The sequence below is a fragment of the Poecilia latipinna genome, unplaced genomic scaffold (genome assembly GCF_001443285.1).
Source record: "Poecilia latipinna isolate Pla-1442-1.1 unplaced genomic scaffold, P_latipinna-1.0 Scaffold412, whole genome shotgun sequence".
Classification (NCBI taxonomy): Eukaryota; Metazoa; Chordata; class Actinopteri; order Cyprinodontiformes; family Poeciliidae; genus Poecilia; species Poecilia latipinna.
This window is the reverse complement of record NW_015113028.1, coordinates 303324-327912: the sequence shown is the minus strand read 5'-3', so window position 1 is coordinate 327912 and position 24589 is coordinate 303324. Positions and strand designations below refer to the sequence as shown.

Sequence of the window (24589 nt, the reverse complement as noted above, 5' to 3'; positions counted from 1 at the left end):
AATTTTAGTAATCGAGGTACTCGAATCATTCGAGGAATCGTTTCAGCCCTAGTCATGACAGTCTTATTCAACCCCCTTCAAATAAAGTGTTACCGCGTTTTATTCCCATGTTACACTGGTGGACCTCCCAGGGTTCCTATGACCCTTCAGCTGTCAGTACTACGGGTCGGATTTTATATTAATGTTCCCAAACAACAATAAAAATGCTACAGTTTACCATCAAATATGGAGAAAAGTTGTGTTCACTCAAGGATCTGGCTTTCAGAAACTACCACAGCCGCCCACTGCTGTGTTTAACAACACAGACATTTTTTATCTCTCAGGAGCCAGAAGAGGGATATACACATCAGGGGAAGCAGTTGGTTTTTACTTCCCTTACACTGCAGTAAGAAAAGTACTTTACAGACATTTACCTCAACAAACAAAAAAAGAGAAGAAAGAGAAAAGGGCATTCGGGGTAAGTTTTGTATCCAGGTCTCTATAAACATTTTATGGGAAATAAGCCCCTGTGCCAAGAAGTCATCAGTGCATATTTTCTGTTTCGTTTTCCAAAAGCATTCAAGCAGGAAAAAGAGGTTGCTGCAACTTGCTTGAATTGGCAGATTTACAGGAATAACGAGACGGGCTCCGGTTGTGTGAAACTCACTGGACATGCTGAGGTCTTTTGTCTCCTGGGTCTCATGGCCGCACTTCGGACAAGGTGGAGCCTTGCCTTTCTCCTGTTTGAACACTTTACTCTTGGCATGGTCGTCACAGTAACAGGCCTGCAGATGTGAAAAAGAAAACTTTTAATACTCACTGTCCTTTCAACTATGCATTAAAAACAGGAAAGTGTTCAAGAAAGAGAAAATGTTCAAGAGACAGAACAACAAAGGAAACCGACACTGCAAGGACAGAACTAAAATAATAGACACTTTGAGTCAAGTCATTCTGTTTTTACCCCTTTGAATAGAAAAACCAGTCATGCTGAGTAGATGAGGAAGTGGAAGTAGTCAAGAATCAATAGACAGTTTACTTCTAGTCGTTTATACACAAATTTAAACACCATGAAAAAATAATGGTACTACTGTAAAAAACAAGAAAACTGAGGGAATATCAAGAAACTGAAGACATTAAGTTTAAAACAAATCAAAGATGCAATAAGGTCTCATTTAAAAGAGCCAGCAGTTTATGTGCTTTTATGAATGGTAACAGAAGTTGTAATACTTCGCAGTTTGAGCTAGGAGAAAATACAGACAGTAAAAGTTGCCCGAGAATGCAGCCTTGAGGAACACCAAACGACTGAGTGAATAATCACAGGTTGAAACAGCTTTTTATGCAGGCATGAAACCAACCACCTGAATTCAATGGGTTTGGGTCATTGGAGCAAAATATGACAGGATGCGGTAAAAGGCCTGCAGAAGATTTTTCTGCTTATTGGCCAATATGAAAACATTTTTGCCAGTAAACAAACAAGGAGAAGCTTCTAGGCACCACAATGGAACAAACTTCCAGAAAACTGCAAAACAGCTGAAACACTGAGTTCTAAGTGGACCCCACTTATCGGCCAAGGTCCACTAGAGTCAGTGAGGACTCTGCTCTCCGTGATGGACGATCTGTTCCGCTTCCGCCAAGATACCACTACACTCGACAGCTTCTTCAGATCTGAAGCCTCCAGGACTGGATTTCCTCTCCTACTCTGTCATGGCGACAGTATATTAAAATGTCAAGAGTCGACATCCTGGAAATTTCCACTGATCAAAACTTCTACACAGCAAAAACACAAAATGCTACCAAGTATTTTTGGTTTAGCAAATATTGTAGTACATTATTTAGTACAAATGTTGTAGCCCATTTACAAGAAGACAAAACTAACTGACAAGTAACTTTTCAGCAGGATAAAAGCACCCAATAATTCCTTGATAGTGATTAAAAAGTACCAGCTCCACTAGCAGATTATTTCACTAAAAATATCTTGTTTCAAGTGAAAAAAAATCTGACAGTAAACTCTGTAGTTTTTAATCATTATTAAGGAATTATTTACTTAAAAACAGGCTCTTATATCTTCACTGAGAAGTCACTTGTTAAGTTTTTCTCTTATTTCAAGTATACCAAGATATTCATACATGAAACTGGCTAAAAATGCTTGGTAAAATTTCATGTTTTGCAGTGCAAATAATAAATCAAAGGTCCTGAGCCTCAAACCACAGTTAATCATCTCTTCTCCTTTAGCTGCGAGTAGTTGCCAGATCTAATTGCTTAACATTTTCAAATTGTGAAATGGCTTCAGAAGGGGCAGATGACACACTGACTTTCTGTTCCCTGGAGTAGAGAATGGTCTTGTTCCAACTCTTCCTGTTATAAATGTTTAATTACCTTTTAATTTGCAACATTTGAACTTAACGTTTTCCTTTCATGCTGCTGTTGTGCAACCCTGCCACAGCAGCAGCGTTTATGTAAACCTCTAAAGTCTTCAAGAATGCTGAGTCAGCTTAACTCAGCTTAACCTTGGTTATATGTCTTTTTTTTTATCCAACTGTAGAAATGCAGTTAGACCCTAGTTGAAACTAAAGATATTAACTTACACAAAAATTGCTTTAAATAACTATAACCAACTGGGATCAAGATGCAGAGTTTTTATAAGCTTTTCCTCATTTTGTCCCTCTAAAAAAACCAAAAAAAACATTTCAATGTGTTTTTGTGACTTTGTGCGACAAGTCAGAACAGAGTGGTGTACAGTTGAGAATATGCAAAACATGCATATTCATATGAGATAGCCTATTACCCTCAGCCTTCCTGAGGTAATATCATGTAGAAACACCTTTTGCAACAGTACCTGCTGCAAGTGTTATTTGTTTTTATGATCATGCATCACTCTCTGACCCCCAACTTCTTTTAAGTGTTTTGCTTTCAAAGCATTCCTTTAAATGAACTGTGTATTCAAAATATTTTAATTTTAAACGCCATGATAACTTGACCCTGAGGTAGAGCTTGCATAACAACATGTGTTTATTTTTAGCCGCTCAGTTTAAAGTCTACCCTGTTCCTGGCAAGTCAAGTTTTATCTGATCGGAGCGTAATCCGCGCAGCTGCTCAGATGGGAAAGCCTTAATCTTTAGTTTCATTTATTCAGCCTCAGTATACCTGCAGGATTTGTTGAAATGGTACAAACAAAAACAAAAAGTACTTGCGTTTGTCTAATTTTAGCTCACAGAATAAGTTAAAGGAATTTTGAGGACCGGTCTTTTCTCGTGTGATGCAGGCTGATGGAATGGATAAAATTTCCAGCTGAACATTCTCACCTTACAGCGCAGGCACGAGTGTTGTCCCAGTCTGTTACAGGAAACGCCTGAAATAAAACACAGGAAAGGATAAAAATGCATTCACTTTCTCTTCAGTGCACAAATCTCCTCCAGGTATTACTCTGCAGAACAAATAAGACACAATTTATTTTCCTTTTAACCACATGAATGGGCGCGTAAATCCACGACTCACATTTAAAGGTTTCTGCCTGCAGGACTTGACAGCTGGCCTGGTGCTCAAATTGATCATCCTCACATAAGAAATTCCGACAGAAGGAACAGCGGAAAATCCGACCTCCTGCAAAGGAAATGGAGCATCCCGTTGATTGTCAGTGTTTGAGCCGATGGGATTTGTTTACAAGCAGAGGGGAGTGTCTTACCATGATCCCAGACTCCACGCTCACACTCGATGCAGTCGGCGTCGGCCAGAGGACATGAGCAGGCGTGGGTGCTCAGACATTTCCTACCATGGCAGACCCAGGCTTCACAGAAGTCACACACTGCCCCCTTGTGGATAAAAACAGGTTTTACATATCTGGACAGGATAAAAATGATCTAAACTTGGTTAACTGGAGAAAAGCTGGCAGCACATTCAACAAGATTATTATTAGTTCAAGAAGGATTGAGGCATAAACGAAAAGCTCTTTGAATACATTTCTTAAAGAGCCGAAAAGAAAACTTTCAAGCTGAATGCCAACATAAAAAAAGAAGCTCAATATAAAAAAAGTTAAAATAGGAGCTAAAAATAAAAATCCCTTTCAGCCTGTTAACCAGCAGCCTGACAAAAAAAAATACCAAAAATAAATCAGCAGCTGTTCTTATGGAAGAAGACCAGGACTCCTGAAAGTAATGAATAAAAGAACTCTGACTTTGATCTCACGCTGTTAAAGTCAGATTTCTGAGAAAAAAGTTAGAACAAAGCATCACATGTTAAATCACAGAACACATCAAGAGCAGTTTATCTGCTGTAATACATTTGTCTGAATTGAAAAAAGTGATTTATTTTTTTCCTCATCACTGCTCCCATCTCCTTTAGAGAACATGCAAAAACTTGGTCTCTTTGGGAAGATATCAAAATATTTTATTTTCATCTTTTTCATCTACTGGTCAAAATTGGAATCAGCAGATTAAGCTTTTTAAAGATCGTGATAGCCCTGAAATCGGTGCCCCCTAGTGGAAATATGTTCTTGGATTTTGCACTCTTGAGGCTCACTCTGATTTTTTCTTCACTCTGTTCCTGACTATATCAACTTTATTCCCTAATAAATAAAATCCTACAATTAAAATATGACACAGTTATGTTCTGCACTTAATCTGGCTTTTTAAAAACACTGAAACTAATAAACAAATTATCAATTACAAGATTTTAAAGAGAAGAATGACGTACATCAGATAAAATAGTAGGTAGTTTCATATAAGCATGTACTTTAATAAAGCGACTAATTTTATTTAACCACAGAAAATATCTAGAACTGTATATCTAACCAGATAGTGTAAGTGTTATAATCTAGTTTCTAAAACAGATCCAGATCAGAACAAGATTTACTTATGGTTTGATATAAACTCACCACCATGGCCATTCCTGTGCTGTGGATCCCTGGATGCTTGATAACACAATCAGAAGCCTTCATGCACTTAGTTTTACCTAAAAAAAAAAACAACCCACAAATAAATCAACATTTATTATAACAATAACATTATTTTACTCCAATAATCCTAAATAAAATTGAAACAGTCCATTGTGTGTAATTTAATAAGACAGTCATACAACAACACTCTTCAGTCAGAGGCATCTTCAGATTCGTTGCGAGATTGACTGCAACTAGAAAGCTTTCTTGTCCACACGTTTTTGAAGATACTTACATGAGTAACTTTCTTAAATGAATTAAAAATGCTTGAGATAGTGAACAATTAGGTGGAATCAGTCTTTAGCTTGGTGTTTAATTTAAAGAAAAGTGAAGAAAAAAAAAACTCACCACACTGAGCGCAGACAGGCAGCTTCTGCACAGAGTTACAGAAGTAGCAGAATGCCCTGTTCTTCTGCTTCCTAAGAAAAATAAGCAGGAATACGTTTATTTCTCTTCAAATCAAAGTTCTTCTGAATCCGTTTCATCTGCTTTAAATACAGACTTACCTCTGACATTTGTCACATTCCTGTAAAAACCAAATAAACAGAGAGGATTAGCACGCTGCAGTGTTTGCACTGTTAGCCAAAGCAGTAGCAGCGGTAGTGGCTACTGACCATGTTCACGTTGCAGGGGTGTTTGGCCACTTCCACATGCTCCCTGTTGGCTCGGATCTGTTTCTCTCGCTCTTTGCGGTTCTCCGCCTTTTTCCTGGCTCCGGTTTTCTTTTTGGGCATCTCTGGAATCAATAATAGCTGTAACAGGAAAGGGAAAAGTTCATGGTGATCTTAGCTTTTAAAAACAGAAGTAGAAAACTAATGGCATCCACTTCGTGCTAATTTATTTTAGGTTTTATTTTAATTAATGGTAGCATACAAACACTAACTGACTCCTGAATAATTAATGAAAATATCATTTCAGATATAAGAAATAACTTTAAATTTTCCTTACCTCACCCAGCGAAGCTAGCGTTAAGTCCGTCTGAAAAAGGTGTCCGGTGAAACATAACGCAGTGATTTGGGTTCCGCAAGTGGAACAACAGTCACGTCTCCTCTATTTCTCTTGGTGCCTTACCACCATCAGCAGGAATGGAGTGTGGACTGAATCTTACATCACTTAAATCGTTAAAATGTTATGACAAATAAAATAATTGACAGCAATGTTGATGCCATTGGGTTGGGTACAGGAAGTATAAGAAGATTTTAATATGTTTAGATTTATACTCAAGACAGGAAATTTTGATAGAAATAATTTGGTCAGTAGAGGTTCAATTATTGTGGCTCCTGCACACAGAAAGGAAAAAAACTAGCTGACAAATTTGCCAAAAATGTTGCAAAAAAAAGTAAATATGGATGTAAAAATGAGCAAACGTGATGTTAAAAGCATAGTTAAGCTGTATGTCAAAAAGAAGTGATGGGATCAAGAAATCAATTCTCGTCAGTATTATCATATTGAAAGAAAACTGTAGAATTTAGGAAAAGTCATCATACTGGGTAAAACAGCACATTTATTTTACGTTTACTTTAAGATTAAGGGAAATAATAAAAAAAAATCTATGGAGGGGGTTTTGCTATATTATTATATAAAGAGCAATAAAAATAATTCCTTACTCATAATGCCAATATTTTCTAAAAATATAAGGGAAGGTCCTACATTACTATATCACAAGTCCGTTATTAAACATAATAATTCTAACATAATTTTAAAAATAAATAATTTGTTTATGTATACCTTTTGTTTTTAAAATGTATTTTATTTTTTCAAAGTCGGTCATAAATCAGGTTCCATAAAGAAAAGCTAATATTTACATTTCGATGCTTCTGTGTCTAGTTTGATCGTAACAACTGAACATATTTATTTCTTCCACGTGATTTTGAGCGTCAGATGCGCCTTGTGTACGGCTAGGTCACGTGCTGATGATCAGCTAGCCGGTTAGTGATGGGAATTCCGGTTTCTATTCAAGAGCCGGATCATTTGGCTCAAATAAACTAAATGATCCGGGAGAGATCATATTAGACAACTTGTTACATATTCTTCCTTAGAAATTAGGACAGTGTTGACATTAGGTTGGCCAAGAGAAATGGCTTTATAGTCTTTATCAGGCGTACCACCAACACAATACAAAAGTTCAAGCTTGGGACTTTTTATAGAAAAAAAGAAGATGCAATTAATTGGGTTAAATTTTTTATGCATTAAAATCTATGTAATTAACGAATCAAAACTATTGCATTAATGCATCTTAAAGGACATAAAAGGGCTCCATGTTCTCTCTGACTTTCTTCAAGACAACAACGTCCTGCAAGGTGTTGTTTTACACCTTTCTCATTTAAACGAGACTTTTTTTTTTAGTTTTAATAAGATTTTAATCTTGTCCTAATCAATTTTAGCGAGAAACATTCTCATTTTAACAAGATAATGCTCATATATTAATTTTCTAGCTTTCGCAGTTAAACAATTCCATATATTAAACATTGTCGGATAAATAGGACAGTTCGGTTTATTTAAAAGACCCGGCATATTGGATGGGCTCAGTCAACAGAGTCCCTCCTGAGAGCCACGCCCACCAACTGACGCTGAACAACAACACAATGCACACCCCTCTCTGAGATGCTCCGTGGCTGCTTCCACGCAAACTGCCACTCTGCCAGCCTGTTGGAGCAGGACCTCGGACATCATGGAGGTTTTCATGTCTTTTCAAAGTCACATCCCTCTGAAGCAGATGTGATGCGAGTTTAGCGCTGAACTCGCCATCTATCCGTCCATCCATCAGCCGAACCGAACCATGGCTCCGTCCCTCCTCCGAGCCTGCCGCAGTCTGGCTCTGTGGACCTGGCTGCTGTCCTTCTGCTTCGTCCAGCTGCTCTGCCTGGACTTCACGGCCGCAGAGAAGGAGGAGTGGTACACGGCCTTCGTCAACATCACCTACCTGGACCCCGTTTCCTCGGAGGTCCGGACGGAGAAGACCGAGTGCGGCCGATACGGAGAGCACTCGCCCAAGAGAGAAGCCAGAGGTCGGGTCCTGATCCCCGGCCTCCCGCAGGACAGACAGGGCTGCGACCCGAACGTCCGCTTTCCCCCGGTTCCCCAGAACACGGCCTGGGTGGCGCTGGTGGCTGAGGGAAACTGCACATTCAGGGAGAAAATCCGCAACGCCGCAAACAGCAACGCGTCTGCGGTTGTTATATACAACAGTGCCAACGACACCATCACGATGCCCCACTCAGGTAAGAGGAAACCGGTCCGAATCGGACCAGAAACGCCGAGATTTTCAGTTTGCGTTTGATGCGGTGATGTCAGAGAAGACGGATCTTCCTACAGGTGTCCGGCTGGTTAAGCGAGGCCTCGGAGCGGCTCTCTCTAATCACTGCGCGAAACTTAGAGGGTGATTAATAGATCCTGGAGCTGGGGCCTCTGAGGTCTCCTGAATCAGTGGCATCTGATATATTATGAATGAATGATCTGGCTGAAGAACCGAATCAATGACCTGGATCCCCAAGGACAAGTTTCCTCTGAGTTCAGATGCTGGCTGGAGCTCAGGAGTCAGGTTTCAGATGGTAAATAATCTCATTTCCATTCCAAGAAAAAGAGAACCAGAGTAAACTCAATTACAGAGTTAAAATAATTGTTATATATATATATATATATATAAAAGGTCTAAAAACCAGCCTGGTTCTTAGTGAAAAAATAATCACCTCTTAAATGGGCAGTATTATGTACGTTCCAGTGACATTTCATAGCACAATTAATGTTACATCAAATGTAACATAAAAGAAATTAAAATAAATTTGACTTGGCAATTTAACGACTTGAAATCGCACCTCTGTCTTTTTAAGAAGCTTCTGCTCTTTCTGACATTTCGCCTTCAGCATGTCATCACAACATTTCTACATTAAGCTGTTTACTACGTTCTTATGGGTGTTGCACTGAGAAGTAGCTCATATAATGAGCTCAGTAGATGCTCAGTTCCACCAGGTGTTTGCTAATTGCTGCTGCCGCTAGTCTGAAGGAGCTCTGTGGGGAGTCGTGGGCAGGGGTGTTATGTGAGGTGGAAGCTTGATCTGGAGACTGCAACACCAAACATTTTGTACCCCAAACAGTTTCCATGGGAGATGAAAAGGCTTCTCAAACATGCATGACAGACAGAATCAAAGCAGGACTCCAGATATGTTTTTGATTCACATAATAACATGATAAGATCTAAAAGGTTGATTTTACATAATAATGACCCTTTAAAACTACTAACTGGTAGTGCCATCCTCGGTTTCTACAAGTGCAACTCCAAAACCCGGAGTTGCTCTCTGTTGTTTTGGTGTTGCTGTCAGAGTCTGATTTGTTGACAGAGCTCCGTCTTCCTGTTGATTGGCAGTGTGTTATCAGCCTGTTGCTACTTTTCATAAAGGCGTGGCCGTCGTTAAGATTAAACAGAAACCTGGTGCTTTAAGGGAGTTTGATTAAAGGATCAGTAGAGTTCTAACAGATGTTAGGAGGAAAAAGCTTCAATAGTTCATTAACAATTTATTACGCACAGTGAAAACAATCTTGGCCCTACCACAGAAGTTAAAATCTACAGTCTTTCTTATTTCCCTTCTTACAGCCAAACAGCACCAAAGAAAATAAATGCTGCTCCCAGATTGGCTGCTTTGCAAGTGTTACAATGTCAAGTAGCATTGTGCCAAAGTATTTCAGCTCCTTGATCTGCATTTTCTTTGAAAATTTTAGATATGCTCTGCAAGTAAATCTGCAAATACTGAAACACAAATAGGTAGGTGTTCACTGAACAGCAATCTTTCTTATTTTTGGTAAGAACATGTTCAGCAACCAGCTGCTTTTCATAGCAATTGTTCATATGAAACCTTAATATTTCCATAATTAAACAAAGTTCAGTTGGGTTTGTAAAAACATTAAATCAAACAATCATTTAACAATTTATGCCATACAGTATGAAAAATAATTTTGAATGTGGCTAAGTATTCGTTAAATACTTTATAGGAATAGGTGACTGCTATAATTAACCACATTTACACATTTTCCCTTTGAGTTCATATTTCTGCCAAAAGAATCTGAAACCTTTTTCTCATTAGGTTTGTGTCTCTTTCAGATGGTTTCCTTATGATTTACTGTCAGTTTCTTTGAGGAGGACGATAAGATAAATCCCACATCGCTAAGCAACTCTACAGTTATTTCTGTTGACATAAAGCTCAAAGTTGGTGCATAGATTATTGTATTTTACAGAGTTTGACCTTTAAATTACTCTGTCGAGCTGGGGAGATGCATTAATTCCCACCAGCTCCGTATGGCCATGGCCAATAAAACCATAAATGTGCATGTGGAGATGTTTAAAGTTACAAAGGTGAAACATTAATGTGCAAAACAATAACTATTCAAACACTGTTAATGCCCAGACAGTCACAATTAGTTAATTTGTCTGTATAGACAAAAACAACGGATGTTGAATCTGCTACTAAATGTGACCTCTGACAAGATGTAGATGTTCACCAGATTACAGCAGTGGTATCCAAACCTTTTACCAAAGAATTAGGACCACGTTAAGAAAAAAAAATAAAATAAATGACAAAAATAAGTCAAAATACAAGAATAAAGTAATAATTTTACAACTTTAATCTCATAATATTGACTTTATTTTCGTGTTATGATTTTATGCTCATAATACTGACTTCATTCTTATAATATTATGCCTTTATTCTTGTAATTTTAATTTATTTTATTTTTTTTTCCTTAGGTGGGCCCTAATACTACGTAATTAGTACAGTAATACTACGTAATTAGTACAGTAAAACTTTTCAACGAAGTCTGCTTTAGTGTTTAATAAAATAATTTGTGACATTAGTGAGATTTTTACCAGAATACCACACGAGCAGCAACTGTGAATGTTTTACAAGAGACTCGTTACATAAAGGGGATAATCAGTGTGACAGACAAAAGGCACCAAAGTGCTGCAAATGTTGCTAATGTGTGGGATTCAAAGCCTGGGACGCTTCAGGAAACGTGCTTTCTCTCTGCAGGATCATTATCTGTTTGAACCCCAGTTTTGTTTGGTGATGAGGCGCCGTTTATGGGGAGTGACAAATGGATGAAACACCGCAGGGAGTCTCCCTCACTGTCTGATTCTCTGTCACACACAGGCAACAGAGGGAGAATGATGTAACTGTGCTCCGATTGCTAAACAGTTTTTGGAATCATTATCTGAGTTACAGAAGAGGGAGCAGAGCTTCGGTAGTCACTCACAATGTTTTTCTCTTGTCATCTTCCTATCACACGTCCAGCATTGCTCCACAGGTTTTTAAATCTAATCTCTCAGTTTGGGGAAGTCATTGAAGTTGTAGGGTTAGGATTAGGTATTTCATTAAATTAAATCAGTAAATTAAAAAATTCATTTTGGAGCAAAGTCCTACAGTCTACTGAGACTAAAATGATTATTCTAACATTTGGAGGAAAAAAATGAAAGTTTGCAAGCCTGAGAACACCATCCGCACTTTGAAGTTCACAAAAAGATGGCATCATGTTGAAAGAACATAATGTTGACATATTTAAGAAACTTCTCATGATCTCCTTCAGGAAGTTAACGCTTTGCTTCCAAATGGACAATAAGCACTCCACCAAAGTAGCTACAACACAGTAACAATTTATGCATAAATCAACAGATGGTTGCTGGCAGGAAGCCTTTAAGAGAGGATTTGGTTGAGCTTCTTCATCTAAGCTCCCAGCAATCAGCCCAAGGTTTCTCACAGTGCTTAAAGCACAACATACATTTACATTCAGTTGGAACTCCTTCCAGGAGAAATTAACATTTTTGCTAAGACTGTGAAGTCTTGTTCAACTTTGCTCTTTGTTGTGCTTCATGTGTTGCACAGATACAGGCGACATCGTGGCTATCATGATCCCTGAACCTAAAGGTCGGGAGATTGTGAATTTACTGGAGCAGCGCTTTGTGGTGGTGATGCACATCAGTGTGGGAACGCGCAACCTGCAGAAATATGTGAGCAGAACGTCTGTGGTGTTTGTCTCCATCTCCTTCATCGTCCTCATGATCATCTCACTCGCCTGGCTCGTGTTCTACTACATCCAGAGGTTCCGCTACGCTAACGCACGAGACCGCAACCAGGTATGACCGACCGCAACCCTTCAGAGCATTTTGATATTATCTCAATTTTTGTAAGAGGTTCATTTATGCAAGTTACATTTCTCACACAGAATTGGAAAATAATGTTGGACATCCATGTTTTAAGGTCTGCTATTCAAATCTGTGAAATGGGTGAACCACAGGGATCCACTTTAGGGCTGCTGCTCTTCTCCTTATTTATGAATGCATTTCCTTACAAATGACATGAAGATGTTCAGTTCCAAATACCAATTCCAGTTGCACCCAAGCCAAACTGTCTGTGGGTTTCTGTCAGTAAGTGATTTGGAGAAAATCTTTTAAGTAACTCAAATGCAGTTCAAACCTTTCAGGACTTGTTTTTCGTTTTTTGATTCCCAATTGATTTGTGAAGCTTATATTTGGAAAATGTCTTCAACAATCATGACACAACAATTCACTGCCCAGACAAAAAGGATGCAAACATTTTCAGAATGTTTAATAGCAGAACTTAAAAGCTTCTATAGATAAAACATAATTGTAATACATTTAGCCTTCCTGTTATCTGCTGCATAACAGGCAAAACACAAGATGGAGATAAAAACCATTAAAATCCGTTAAAGTCTGCTGCAAATCGTATAAATTAAGCAAATCAGTGAGATGCTAGTTTTCTTTGCAGCTTAATTTTTTTTGTTGGCTTTTCAAGCATATTTGCCACAGAAAGACGCCTCTGACCATTACTGTGTTGTTTTTGTGTGTGTTTTCTGCCTGCAGAGGCGTTTGGGAGATGCTGCTAAAAAGGCCATCAGTAAGCTTCAAGTGCGCACTTTAAAGAAAGGAGACAAGGTAAAGCAGATTCTGCACATTTTGTAATTAAAATAAAAAACAACAAAAAGCTCATAACTTAAAACATATAGCAGCCTGTCCTGGTTTTGTTTTGATTATTGATTGGTTGATTGGTAATGGTTATTGATTGTGAAACTTTGCAAGGCGGACTAATAACCAGGAAGTCTAGATGTGAAGTTGAAATTTTTCCTTCAAACTGTTTTAGGTGAGGTTTACAGGATAAACCTCAACTTAAGTAGGAACATGTCTTGAAATTGTTTATCCTGTTTTTTTGTTTGTTTTTACTTAAGATATGACCAGATCATGGCATTTTAACATGAGTGTGCTTACTGCTCTGAGATCTTTTCTTGAAAACACTGGAATTTATCCTCTTGATGTTTTGTTTGTGTTTAAGGAAACTGAACCAGACTTTGACAACTGTGCAGTTTGCATTGAATGCTACAAACCCAATGACGTTGTAAGGATATTACCCTGCAGGTGAGTTTTCTGTCTGCCGAATGCCTTAACATCGATTTGATCACAGACGGCAGAGCCCCCAGTCTTTAGACGTTCCACTGTTCACCATGTTTCTGATGTGTATGTTTCATCTCGTCTGGTCAGACATGTCTTCCATAAACACTGTGTAGATCCGTGGCTGCAAGACCACAGAACGTGTCCGATGTGCAAAATAAACATCCTGAAAGCTTTGGGAATTCCTGTAAGCTACGTTTTTGGTTTATTTACTAAGTGTATCATTACACTGATGCTATTTCCTATTTAAAGGCTGGTAAGATGCTAAACACATGTTTAATCTGTTCCAGTTCAGTGCTGACTGTACCAGTGAGACTCCCCCAGATTACGAGACAAGTGTTGGGGGTCCTCTGACCAACCCCATCAGCGCTGCGAGTGAAATCACAGTCAACGAGAGTTCAGTGGTGCTGGATCCTGCAGGAAGGGTGATAGATCTGCACCAACTCCATCATTACCAAGAAACGACGTCGCAGGCAGGACAGAGCCACATTATTGCAAGCTGTACGTCCACAGGTTACACATGCTTCATCGCATTACCAACACGTCAGTGTGGAAAGGTTTTAGCTTGAAATATGGAGCCGAACTCATTGCGATTGGCTTTATAACTGAAAACATTAGGGATGTAAAAAATAAAATAAAATTTGCTGCCACCAAGTGGCTAAAAAGGGTAACTGCAAGCTATTCAGAAGACTTGCTTCTTGATTCTATAGCTTGAATATTATCATCAGAGACATGAATTTTGTACTAAATAATTTTAATCAGCTTTGGATGGTATTACGAGAGGAAAATTTTTAAAGTTTATTAACCCCTTTTAAAACATTTTTGACTCGTTATATCCTCTCTTATGCCCGGTTTCAGGAAATGCTGTGTGCAAAGACTGAGATCACACAGAGATAACAGCATCACAATAATCAGCATTTATTCAAGACAGATGCATACTATCGCCACAAAAGTACATCACAAAACATCAGAAAACTCAAAGCACAAACGACACATGAATTTACCTGAGAGAGGGAAAAAGACAAAAGATGGAAACGACAAACAAACAACAACCCTTTCTAAACAAAGAAGAACAGAGTTCCTCATTAACTGGCCTGAATTCATGCTGTTTTATGGCTTTCTGAGCAGAGAAAAACAGAAATGGGTATTTCACAGATAAGTGTGAAACCTGGAATCTGTCCCGTCTTCTCCCTACTCGGATACCTCAAAGAGAAACTTAAAATCATGTAGGAAGTTGAAGCAAATGTTATCTCCACAGACCTCATTTGTTCTCCTGTCATTCAGCACTTCAACAGATTGACTCTTGTAAACCAAAAGTAACACAAAAATCAGCGGGGCAGAATGGGGTGCAATTCCTTTTTCTAACCTATCAAATGAAAGAATCAATCCTGAGTATAAGAATTAACACAATCATTTTCCAAGAACCTTTCACCATAAACCTGAGCACTTTTCAAATACTAAACAAAAGATTTTCTTTCACACATTTTCTATTTGATTCTGATAAACTAACAGACAATTTCAGGATGAATTAATCACTAACTAAAATTATTAATTCTAAAACTATGATTAGACTATTTTCATTCAGAGCATGCTGTTAATTACTAAGAAAAACATCTTACAAATTAGATGATAGTGGTTTTAGATTTTCTATGTTGTATTCAGTTTTTTCACCAATCTTCACACCATCCCAGATGCTAGTTTGGAAGACTTTTATGATCTTCTGTGAACAGGGCAAAGTTCTCTCTCTCACGCTCATCCAAGTCATACTGCCTTCCTGCAAATGCTAATTTTATGGCCTCCTGACCAATGATAACCAAACAGGCCCTACTAAAAGGTACCTTCAGATCTCTGTCTATCATTCCTTCCTGTAAGTTGAGACCTTACCCATCAATAGTTTTAGATTAAATCATTAACATAAACCTATTCTAAACTAAGAATTTTGTTCAAAGTAACCATGCTCATGCCTTTCTCACGTCATATGACTAACTGTATTTAAACACTAAAAATATTCATTTTTCCTCAACTACGGGAACGTTTGAATTGACTTGGTATTTTCTATCATTCACACAGCATCACTATTCTGTCCTCACACAGGCAGCACGCTATGCTAGACAGACTGCATTTTGCACTCCGTAAATGCATATTTATATTAGCTAGCAACACAGTTAGCTAAGCTACAGCTAACACAGAAGTATTAGGCAGATTAGACTAATTAAACTTAATTACTACTAATCAAAAAAACTTTCTGATACCATAAAATGTGTTAATTTACAGACAAAGATACTTAAAGACTTAAAAGTAATGATAACATGCTGTGGGTGACCATGCTTGACTTTTTGGCCATAATATAGGACGCCATAAAATCTAACTCAAATCCCACCACAAGGGGGTGGTAAGTCAACAGAATACAAATACAGACTTTTCTAAGTTATTTTTAAAGTTCGTCTAGTCTTATTTCAAGACTTTGTGTTTTGTGATGTTGACTCACCTTTGTTTGACCCTCCAGGTGAGAACCAGCCTCCGATGAGCAGTGATTCAGACACGTCTGCTATCCTGAGTGTTGATGCCAGTGTGTCGGAAGCAGACTTTCCTTTGGAGCAGGAGCACGATGACGCGAAGTCCAGGGACAATACATGTTGAGGAGACATTCTGCAGAAAAGATGCACAAAAGCAACACATGAGGGATTGAGAGATTATTCACGTTTGGTCGTAAAGAAGATCCAAAAACACTCGGTTCCGTTTCACTGACTATAGACAGATTTGTCATGTCGCTTGTTGTGCTTCATGGAGACCAGACCATGACGAACAGCTCTCACATTGTCAAACCTCAGAGCGGTTTCACGTACTACAAAGACAAACTGCGACGATGATGATGGAGACTGGACACAACATGGCCTCCCTAATGCATGTGTGCAGCTTCGGTCAGCATAACATCGAGGATCACTGCCAAAAACAAACAGTGCACACTTAGCACTGTGCAAAAGTGTTGAGTTGTCCCTCATTATTTCCTTCCAGCTCTATGTGATCTGGATCAGCAGTTCTCCAGAGTTTCTGACGTCTCCTTCGTCTCTGCTTAAATTTTTTCTATCCCTTGATGACATGTCATTTACATACTGTTCATGTGCTGTGGATGTGTTTTTAAGCCTGTGAATCATTCCTTTATTTGCCTTTTTTCCCCTCATTTCTGAACACAAAATATTTAGTAAGACCTTTAGAAACTCTGGAGAAAAACTGATCTGAACCACATTTAAAGGTTGCAAGAACTGGAAAGAACGAAATCAGCAGTGACTGAAGACTTTTGCACAGTTCTGTAGCTCATATACCAGCAGTTTTCAGTCCAAAGCAGCTGCTATTAACTCCCTCACCAAATTTGCTAGTACATCACCTGAAAACTTGACAATTGTTTTAAAAGGTTCCAAACAAGAAGTTAGAAAATTCAAGCACATGTTCTTCTGATTTTATAAAAGTAAAGGTTTTCCATTTTTTAACTTTCGGTTAATGCCTGTTATGGAAATAAGCAAGCACAACTAGATCTCTGTGTGAGCCTTTAGATTTTTGAAGTGATGTCCTGGTTGCCCTTCTGAAACTGCTGCTGATTATTCCATAACCAGAAGTTAATAATCCCACAGAGTTGTGACAGTTCAACATCACTGTTTAATTGTTGTCACGTTTTTGCATCGTTTACGTTTTTGAATGAAAGCACAGGTTTATGAGGCAGTTAGAGCTCAAAATGTCCGTTACATTTGTTTCCACCACTTCAATAACAAAAAAGTGAACTACAATAATCATCAAAATATCTTCAAAGAGTCATTGTAGACGGTGATGCTGTGGGCAGGAAGTTCCCTGGCAGCTGTCAGTCTTGCAACTAATCCGAAACGGCCTCTGACTGAAGACTGTTGCTGTATGACAGACAGTCTTATGACTGACAAGATACGCTAATAATAATAATATCTGGGCAGCTGAGACGATTCTCCACAGAAAAGTCCTGGATGACATCATCCGTTGTTAAGTACTGCTAATCTGCCTCACTTGCTTTTACTCTTTAAATCTGACATTTCTGGTTTTTAGAAAGGACTGGTACTAAATCTTTCACAGTAGTAAAAACTTTTTACATTTTACCTTTGAGGATGAAGCAACACAAAGGCACTCTGTTGCTTTTACCCACTAGAGACTCAAATTCCTCTCAGAAACTGAAAGGGACCAAAAACATATCTGAACGAGTGTATTTTAGGTTTTGTTTCAGCAGATCAAAATTGTGTGACAACAGAATTATGCCAGCTCCAATTTTATAATTATTTACTTTACAATATGAAAAACTACATTCAAGTTAGATTTTAGTTAGACATATTTTGTTTAATTTAATGTTTCGGTTCTCCAAGCAAGTAGTTTTCCAGGTATCCTTCATGGAGTTTGATCAGAAGTTCTTGTTTCTAGCGACTCAGACTTTTCTCTTTGTTTCTGCAGAGTCCTGCAGGCTCTGTTGTAACAGCTGTTTGGGTTGATTGGTTCATGTTATTGCACATTCCCCTGTTTCAGAAACCTTTGCCCCCATTGAAAAAACCTTTGTTGTTTCTAGAGGAGATTTACTTTTGGCTTTTTATCAGCTGATGATTCGGGAATCGAAACGTTCTGCTTGGAAAACTTTTCTAACTTACTGCCTAAGAAACTGGAGATCGTTCTTTTATTGGTACACCAGCACATGTACATGTAGCAGACAGTTTCAGGATCAAAAGGGATCATAAATGTCTGAGTATCAGCTAAACTAAATCTTTTGTTTCAAAAACCAGCCAAATATGCCAAGTTTCTCACTAAAATCCTTTTCCTTATCCTTTAAGAGAACAATGTACCAGCTATCCTTGTGATTTAATCAATGCTTATGTGTGTGGGTTTTTTTAAAGAAACACATTCATGAGCTAAGTTTGGGTGAAAATAATTTATTTTATTAGATTTTCTCAAATTGCAGACATGGAACAAATGTCCAGAAGAGTGATGGTGCGTCATCTGTAAGAGGAAGAACTTTACGTATTAGTTTGATTGGTATAAACCGTTTAACCTGTTGCTACCACCCTCCACATTTATTCCCAGTCTTGGTAAAGATAGAAAATATTTCACTGAAGTACCATAATTTCAGGAAACAATGTGGTTTGTGCAGATCCAGTTAAATTAATCTTTTCCATTACTGCCTAGGTTGTGAGTGTAGACAAGCTTAGGCAGGCCATTTCCAGACGGATTGACGTCATTTAAACAGAATGTTCTCATCACTTTTTAAGATTAAGAGAAATGGGTCTCTGTGTAACATATTTATTTCCCATGGGAAAAAAAAACATAAACAAAAACATTATTCAGTTGTGTGTATTTCAGAGGAAATGTTCATGGTAGAAGTAATTTGTGACATTGTTACAACGACCAATAATGAATGGGAATCTTTTTTTTTCCTCACTAAATAAATTATATTAAATTAAAGGTTGGACACTTCTGAAAGTTTAATAAAGTTCCGGCAAGTAGATATTAATTTAGCTTAAACCTTTCTTCTACTGAGGGAGGGTAAAGTGTGACTAATGCTGAGTGGTGATAACAAAAACTCAAAATACAAAGGTCAAACTCTATAGAAAAGTTTCAGGTCAGGGGTCAGCACCCTTTAAAATTCAACAGGTCATTTTTGCACTTTTTCCTCCTTCTTACAATTTATTTTGAGCTGCGAAACTTTCAAAAATGATAAAAGTTCTGCAATTGTTTTATGAGTTTTTGAATGAAAATAAGATTCTTTTTTCTATTTTTATAAAAGTTTAAAAAAGGATTTCGTAAGCTTAGGGATAATAAAATCGTATTACTGCAGTTTGGTTCTTAAAGGGGCGGTATTATGTAAAATCAACTTTTAAATCATTATGTTGTAATGTTATTTCCTCATCAAAAACAAACCTGGAGTGCTGACCTTGATTCTTTCATGCATGTTTGAGAAATCCTATAATCTCCATGGCAACCATTTGCTAAGTGGACTTAGCTCTTCCTCCTAGAGGCTGCAGTTTCCAAACTTCCAAGCTTTCACCTTGCAGAGCAGCCCTCCCCCACTCAGCTCCTTCAGACTAGCCAGCAGTAATTAGCAACACCTGAGCATTTGCTGAGCCAATTTTACAAGCTTCTTCTCAGAGCAACGCTGGTAAATATGTTGCTAAAGAGTTAATAGAGGAGCCATGTTGTGATGACTTCCTGAAGGTAGAGAACAGGAGTTTTTAAAGAGACAGGGACCCAATTTCAAGGAGCTCAATTACAAAGTCAAATTTTCTTTGTCATATTAAATATGTAAAGCATTTTAATAAGAACTGAAGGTAACATAGTTACTTAATTGTGCAACAAAATGGCACTATATCCAGGAAAATTCATAATACTGCCCCTTTAAATTACGTAAAAACAGAGTAACTGCTGAAACACTGCTTAGTTATATCTGCCCAAACTTAAGTGAACCTTTAGTCCCTAAAGAGTTGGTTGCAGTCCCCTGTTTGCAAAACAGATTGTCATAGAGCCATCAAGTGTTTTTACATGTTTATTTATTCCAAATATGTAAATGTGGGGGTGCTAACAGCAGCAATTCGTTCATTGCAGTAAAAGATTCTAAGAGGCTCATTTAGATTTGCTGAGCAGAAAATGGCGTCCATTCCTGTTTACAGGGTTTTCATTGACTGTCAGGCGTCCTGGGAACTGCCTGATGACAATTAAACTGTTTATTTCCAGATTTGTGTGATTAACTGTTAACATAAAGGAATGTATAGATATTAATGAAAACCCTCCAAGAAGCCTCTCCTAAAACTAGAAGCTATTTACGTTTTGTAATTTCAAGGAAATTTTAGAAAATTATTTAAAAATTTTGCTTAATTTTTAGGTCTGTAAACTTCAGCCTTAAATCATTGTTTTATTTTGATCTTAGGCAGCCATTCTTGGTTTTATTTTTATTTGTGTTTTTTTATGTGGTTTGTATGGCACACTGCCCAGGGCAGCACATAATTGGGAACACGTAAGCACTCGACTATTTTTTTGTTTTGTTTTGTTTTGTTTGGTTTTCTTCCAGTTTTGCCCCAAACAGGTTTCATTTTGCTTCCTCACATGTCCCTTCAATACGAGGTAATCATTGTAGGAAAATACATCTACAAGATTTTCAGCCTCTTGTGTATTTTCCATTGTCTTTTTAATGAATTGTGGCTGTATTTGATCATCTATGGCGCATAAATGGAATTTATGAAACCTTTATTCTGTTTGTTAATTTACAAATGGAACAAAGGACATTTTAACCTTAATCTGTTGTTGGGATGGAGAGAAAGGGGGTCCGCCCAGGGCAACATTAAAGGATGAGCCGCCACTGTCCGTATGGATGTATTTACACTCAGTCGTGTTGCACTTTAACCATTCTGATGGTGGGAAAAACTTAACTTAAACTATAAAAGCACATGTGGTAGCTACAAGGGGTATATTACTCAATGTGAGTGATTTGATGCACATGAAAATATTCTGAGATTTTCTCTGTTTTGTGTGGTGCAGGATATAAGGCCAAACATAAGTAACTCAGTTTTGCAGTGTAACGACATGGTGTTGGTTTCTTGTGCCCCACTCGATGCATGTGTTTGAATGCATTTTGAAATAAATCCTAATCTGTTTTATTTTATTTCGATTTTTCTCTGTTTTCCTTTTTGAAAAGTTTCCCAGAGAAGGTTACACCCAACACAGTTTTGTTCAAATAGCAGTCCAACATGACTAAATGGATAAACCACTATTTTGGCACTATTTTGGAACATATTCTGATGCGAGCACATGTGACCCAATATACTGACAATCTTTTCTTATTGATCTAATTAGGCAGAATACAGATAAAAATGTCTTTGATTTGATTGATAAAGTCATATTTAAGCACACAACTGTTATTTTGAAGGTTCTGTTTATATGAGGGCCATATAAAACGTGATAGCGGGCCAGATTTGGCCCCCGAGCCTTGAGTTTGATACATGATGTAGGCCAACACCAAGAGTGACAGATAAATCATGTAAACTTGTGAATAATCCCATGTTTTGGTTGGTTGTGGTACTGAGTCAATAGAGCTTTCATCCTAAACAGTATACTAAAGTTCACTTCGCTGATTAGTTCAAGCTATGGCGAGATGCACTTTCAAAATCAATGACCTATCAGAGAATCTTTTGATCTATTCACTGGAATATAAAAGGTCATTTCCAGGGAATTGATGCTAAAATCCAGCAGAGCAAATTCCCTTAGAGAGAGAGGGGGAATTTTTAACAGTTTTGTTTTCTTTCTACAGCAAAATGAATCTGTTAAAGCTTTCAGTATAGATAAGGTATCAGTTCTAGATCCGTTTCAATAAATGTTCTTTGTTTCTTTGGAAATGAAAATAAGAAAATAAAGCACGGAGGTGTAAGTGTCATGGTTTAGGGATCAGGCCATCTAAAATCCACCATATTTATATTGATAATCAGAAGGGACCTAAGGAAAAATAGAATCGCACTTATAATACGGGAAAATGAATTGTAATAAGTGCAATTATCTGCCAGTGGAACTGGTAGTTTTTCATCAATATTAAGGCATTATTTACTTAAAACAAGCTCCTATATTTTGTGGAAAAGTTACTTGTGAGTTAGTTTTGTTTTATTTCACGTGCACTAAAATATTTGCACTAGAAACTGGACCAAAAATACTTGGTAAGATTTTGTGTTTTGCATCCTCAGATGTTCCTGTAGGGGGCACTGGAGAGAATCCAGGTTGATCTTTTTCTAGACTTAGTTTAAATGTGGTGTTTATTTCCCTTCTGAATAAATGTGCTCAAATTAAAAGTTAAATCTTCCAGAATTTGACCAGATTATACTCCCAGAATAAAAACTGAATTTAGTTTCAGGATTTAAACACATTTTTACCACAAATAGCAACAAAAACAAAAGTGTGCAGGGACCTATATGTAGCAGCTTCATCTTCAGTTTTCTTTTCACCAAAAGGTAAAAACAATAAATGCAGGTTTGAATCAGCAATTCTTTTAAACTCTGTGGATTCCTGAACCAAAAAGGAAAACAAACAGGAATGGATTTCCTTCCCGTCTTTTAAAAGGAGAAGTGAGCCAGTGTTTGCAAAGAATGGGGATGTGAGTTAGGAACCAAGAAGTGGAACAAATAGTCCTAGATGATCCATTCTCATCTGACGGCTAACAGTGAATGGTGTCATCCTTTTCTTTACGGGTATAAAACGCTTATTTTGATGTTACCGTGAATAAAATGAAGGGGAAAGCCCCCGATATTCACTGACAGTCCCTCTGAGTGGCTTTTGTTACCTCAGTAAAAGATTTCCTTCCATACTCTGCCCTCAAAGCAATTCATTTTGAAAAATTTAAATGTGACCAAGTTGTTGTTGGTTTCAAAAGGTCAGGAACTGATATTATTGTCATTCCCACCAACCTGCAGTTCAGACCTCTCTTCTATAAACACACAGCGGGGGGAAGCCAAAGCAGAGGTACAGTATGGTGAATTACTCATTTCTTCCTCTGCCTCAGCAGAACCATCATCTGTAACCCTGTCAGCCCTGAGAGTCTGCGGCGTGGAGACTCGGAGTGGTTCATTGACGGGGAAAGTTCGTAAACAACCACCTGAACCCAGAGCTGAGTCAACCGACGAGTGAGCAGCTGCTCCCCCATCTTTCTGTATCCTGTTTTTGAGGCCACACAGAACAGGAAGCAAAGCAAAGCTGCTCTCAGGATGTGTGCATGTTGGGCGCGCAACGGTCTTCACTCCCAAAATCTGACTTTATTCGCCTGCTCAAGCTGAACTTTTAAAGAGACATATGTGATTCTGGGGCACACAGTGGTTGGTGGTTAGCAGTGTCACCTCAAAGCGAGGTCTCTGGTGAAAATCTCTGCAGAGTCTTCTCCTCAGACCTGAACTCTGAGCTCCAGGTCATCCAGAATTTAGATTTAGCTACCTTTGCCAAAGGTGCTTTTTCACATTTCTTCATTTTTTTTCAACCACAAACTTCAGAATTTTATAATAAAGTGGAAGTGCTGTCTTGTATATTCAGCCCCCTTCACTCACAAAACCAAATTATATGCATCTGCACTCTGAAAAACTGAATTTTCTCATTTCTTGTGGAAGTGTCTTAATACACTTCAAATAAGACAAAATTAACTTACAAATAACTTTTCAGCAACACATAGGATCTTGGTTAAGTCAATAATTCCTTACTATTGGTAAAAAAAAAAAAGTGATAGTTCTACTGGCAGATTTGTTCACTTAAAATATGTTGAAATGTCTTTTATGACAAAAAATTTGGGATAGGAAGTAGCACTTTATTAAAACAATAAAATAATAATTAATGAATTAAGGATGTCTTGGTCAAATAATTATTTGTCATTTCAAGTGCATTAAGATATTTGCAGTAGAAATGACACAATAAATACTTGTTTTTGCAGTGTGACACCAATCAATGCACATAGCAAATATATTTTTGTTGAGTAATTAAAACAAGTTATGAAATCTAATCAAACCCTAAATTTGTCAAATGACGCTTCACAAAAAGTGTATGTTTTCACCAACAAAGCCACCTCTAACAATCATAAACACAATGACGCAAATTTCTCACAAAAGGTTCATTTTGCAACTTAAATCTACACACACGGCTTTTAGTTAACACAAGAAGTTTTCTTGTGACTGGCAAAATGAGCGTGTAAGTCCGGAAAATGCATTTTCTCATGCATGTTACCACAGTTACAGAGGTAGTCTTTCTGCTTGGCCTGCAGGGAGTTGATGAATATGTTACTTGGAACAGTGAAATGCGCATTGACGCTCAAAAACATCATGAGAGTCGGCTATCAGTGTGACCTCCGGTTGTTTTTGCATCACTAAAAGAACAAAAAAAATTACATTTTGTTCCTTCTTATGTACGAGTTAAAGGAACACACCAAAACTAAACTGCTTAAGTTTTAAGGGGTCACAATCGCGTTGACGACATGCGAACGCTGTATGGAAAGTCGTTTGAGCATTTATTCGACTTAAAGAAGGATGTTCCTCTATTGCTTTGGATATTTGGAGAGCAGTACAAGTTGGACTCAAAACCACCAAGTCATCTGGATATATATAAGGTTATATATAAGGTTGTTAATTAGTGTTTATATATATATATATATATATATATATATATATATATATAAATTATAAATGATAATATCTATATCTATATATATATCTATATCTATA

At 37.7% G+C, this 24589-nt stretch overlaps 2 protein-coding genes across 5 annotated transcripts in view; one reads left to right on the top strand and one right to left on the bottom strand.

Annotated features, from left to right (window-relative positions):
• Positions 1-5965, bottom strand: part of znf330 (zinc finger protein 330) — a 13986-nt gene extending 8021 nt beyond the window's left edge. For 2 of the 4 annotated variants that reach the window (XR_001425648.1, XM_015037633.1), the window contains exons 1-9: positions 5858-5964; positions 5524-5661; positions 5416-5435; positions 5258-5328; positions 4850-4926; positions 3662-3788; positions 3475-3579; positions 3282-3328; positions 647-764 (exon numbers count right to left, since the gene is read on the bottom strand). Coding sequence is in view for 3 of the 4 variants with exons in the window: in XM_015037633.1 (XP_014893119.1) it covers positions 647-764; positions 3282-3328; positions 3475-3579; positions 3662-3788; positions 4850-4926; positions 5258-5328; positions 5416-5435; positions 5524-5643 (685 nt within the window). In the remaining variant the exon portion in view is untranslated. Of the gene's footprint in view, positions 1-646; positions 765-3281; positions 3329-3474; positions 3580-3661; positions 3789-4849; positions 4927-5257; positions 5329-5415; positions 5436-5523; positions 5662-5857 lie in introns of all 4 variants that reach the window. The other 2 variants (XM_015037635.1, XM_015037634.1) reach the window with 1 other exon arrangement.
• Positions 5966-7177: 1212 nt separating this feature from the next.
• rnf150a (ring finger protein 150a) lies at positions 7178-18933 on the top strand. The gene is made up of 7 exons (XM_015037632.1): positions 7178-8130; positions 11779-12029; positions 12777-12848; positions 13243-13325; positions 13449-13545; positions 13649-13859; positions 15865-18933. The coding sequence occupies exons 1-7, from the start codon at positions 7689-7691 to the stop codon at positions 15996-15998; spliced, it is 1290 nt and encodes a 429-aa protein (XP_014893118.1). The 5' UTR covers positions 7178-7688; the 3' UTR covers positions 15999-18933.
• The last annotated feature ends 5656 nt before the right edge of the window (positions 18934-24589 follow it).

Coding starts and splice junctions, on each gene's coding strand:
- rnf150a (XM_015037632.1), top strand. CDS start 7,689: ATGGCTCCGTCCCTCCTCCGAGCCTGCCGCAGTCTGGCTCTGTGGACC. Junction 12,030..12,776: donor ACGCACGAGACCGCAACCAG/GTATGACCGACC, acceptor TTCTGCCTGCAG/AGGCGTTTGGGAGATGCTGC. Junction 13,326..13,448: donor GTAAGGATATTACCCTGCAG/GTGAGTTTTCTG, acceptor TCGTCTGGTCAG/ACATGTCTTCCATAAACACT.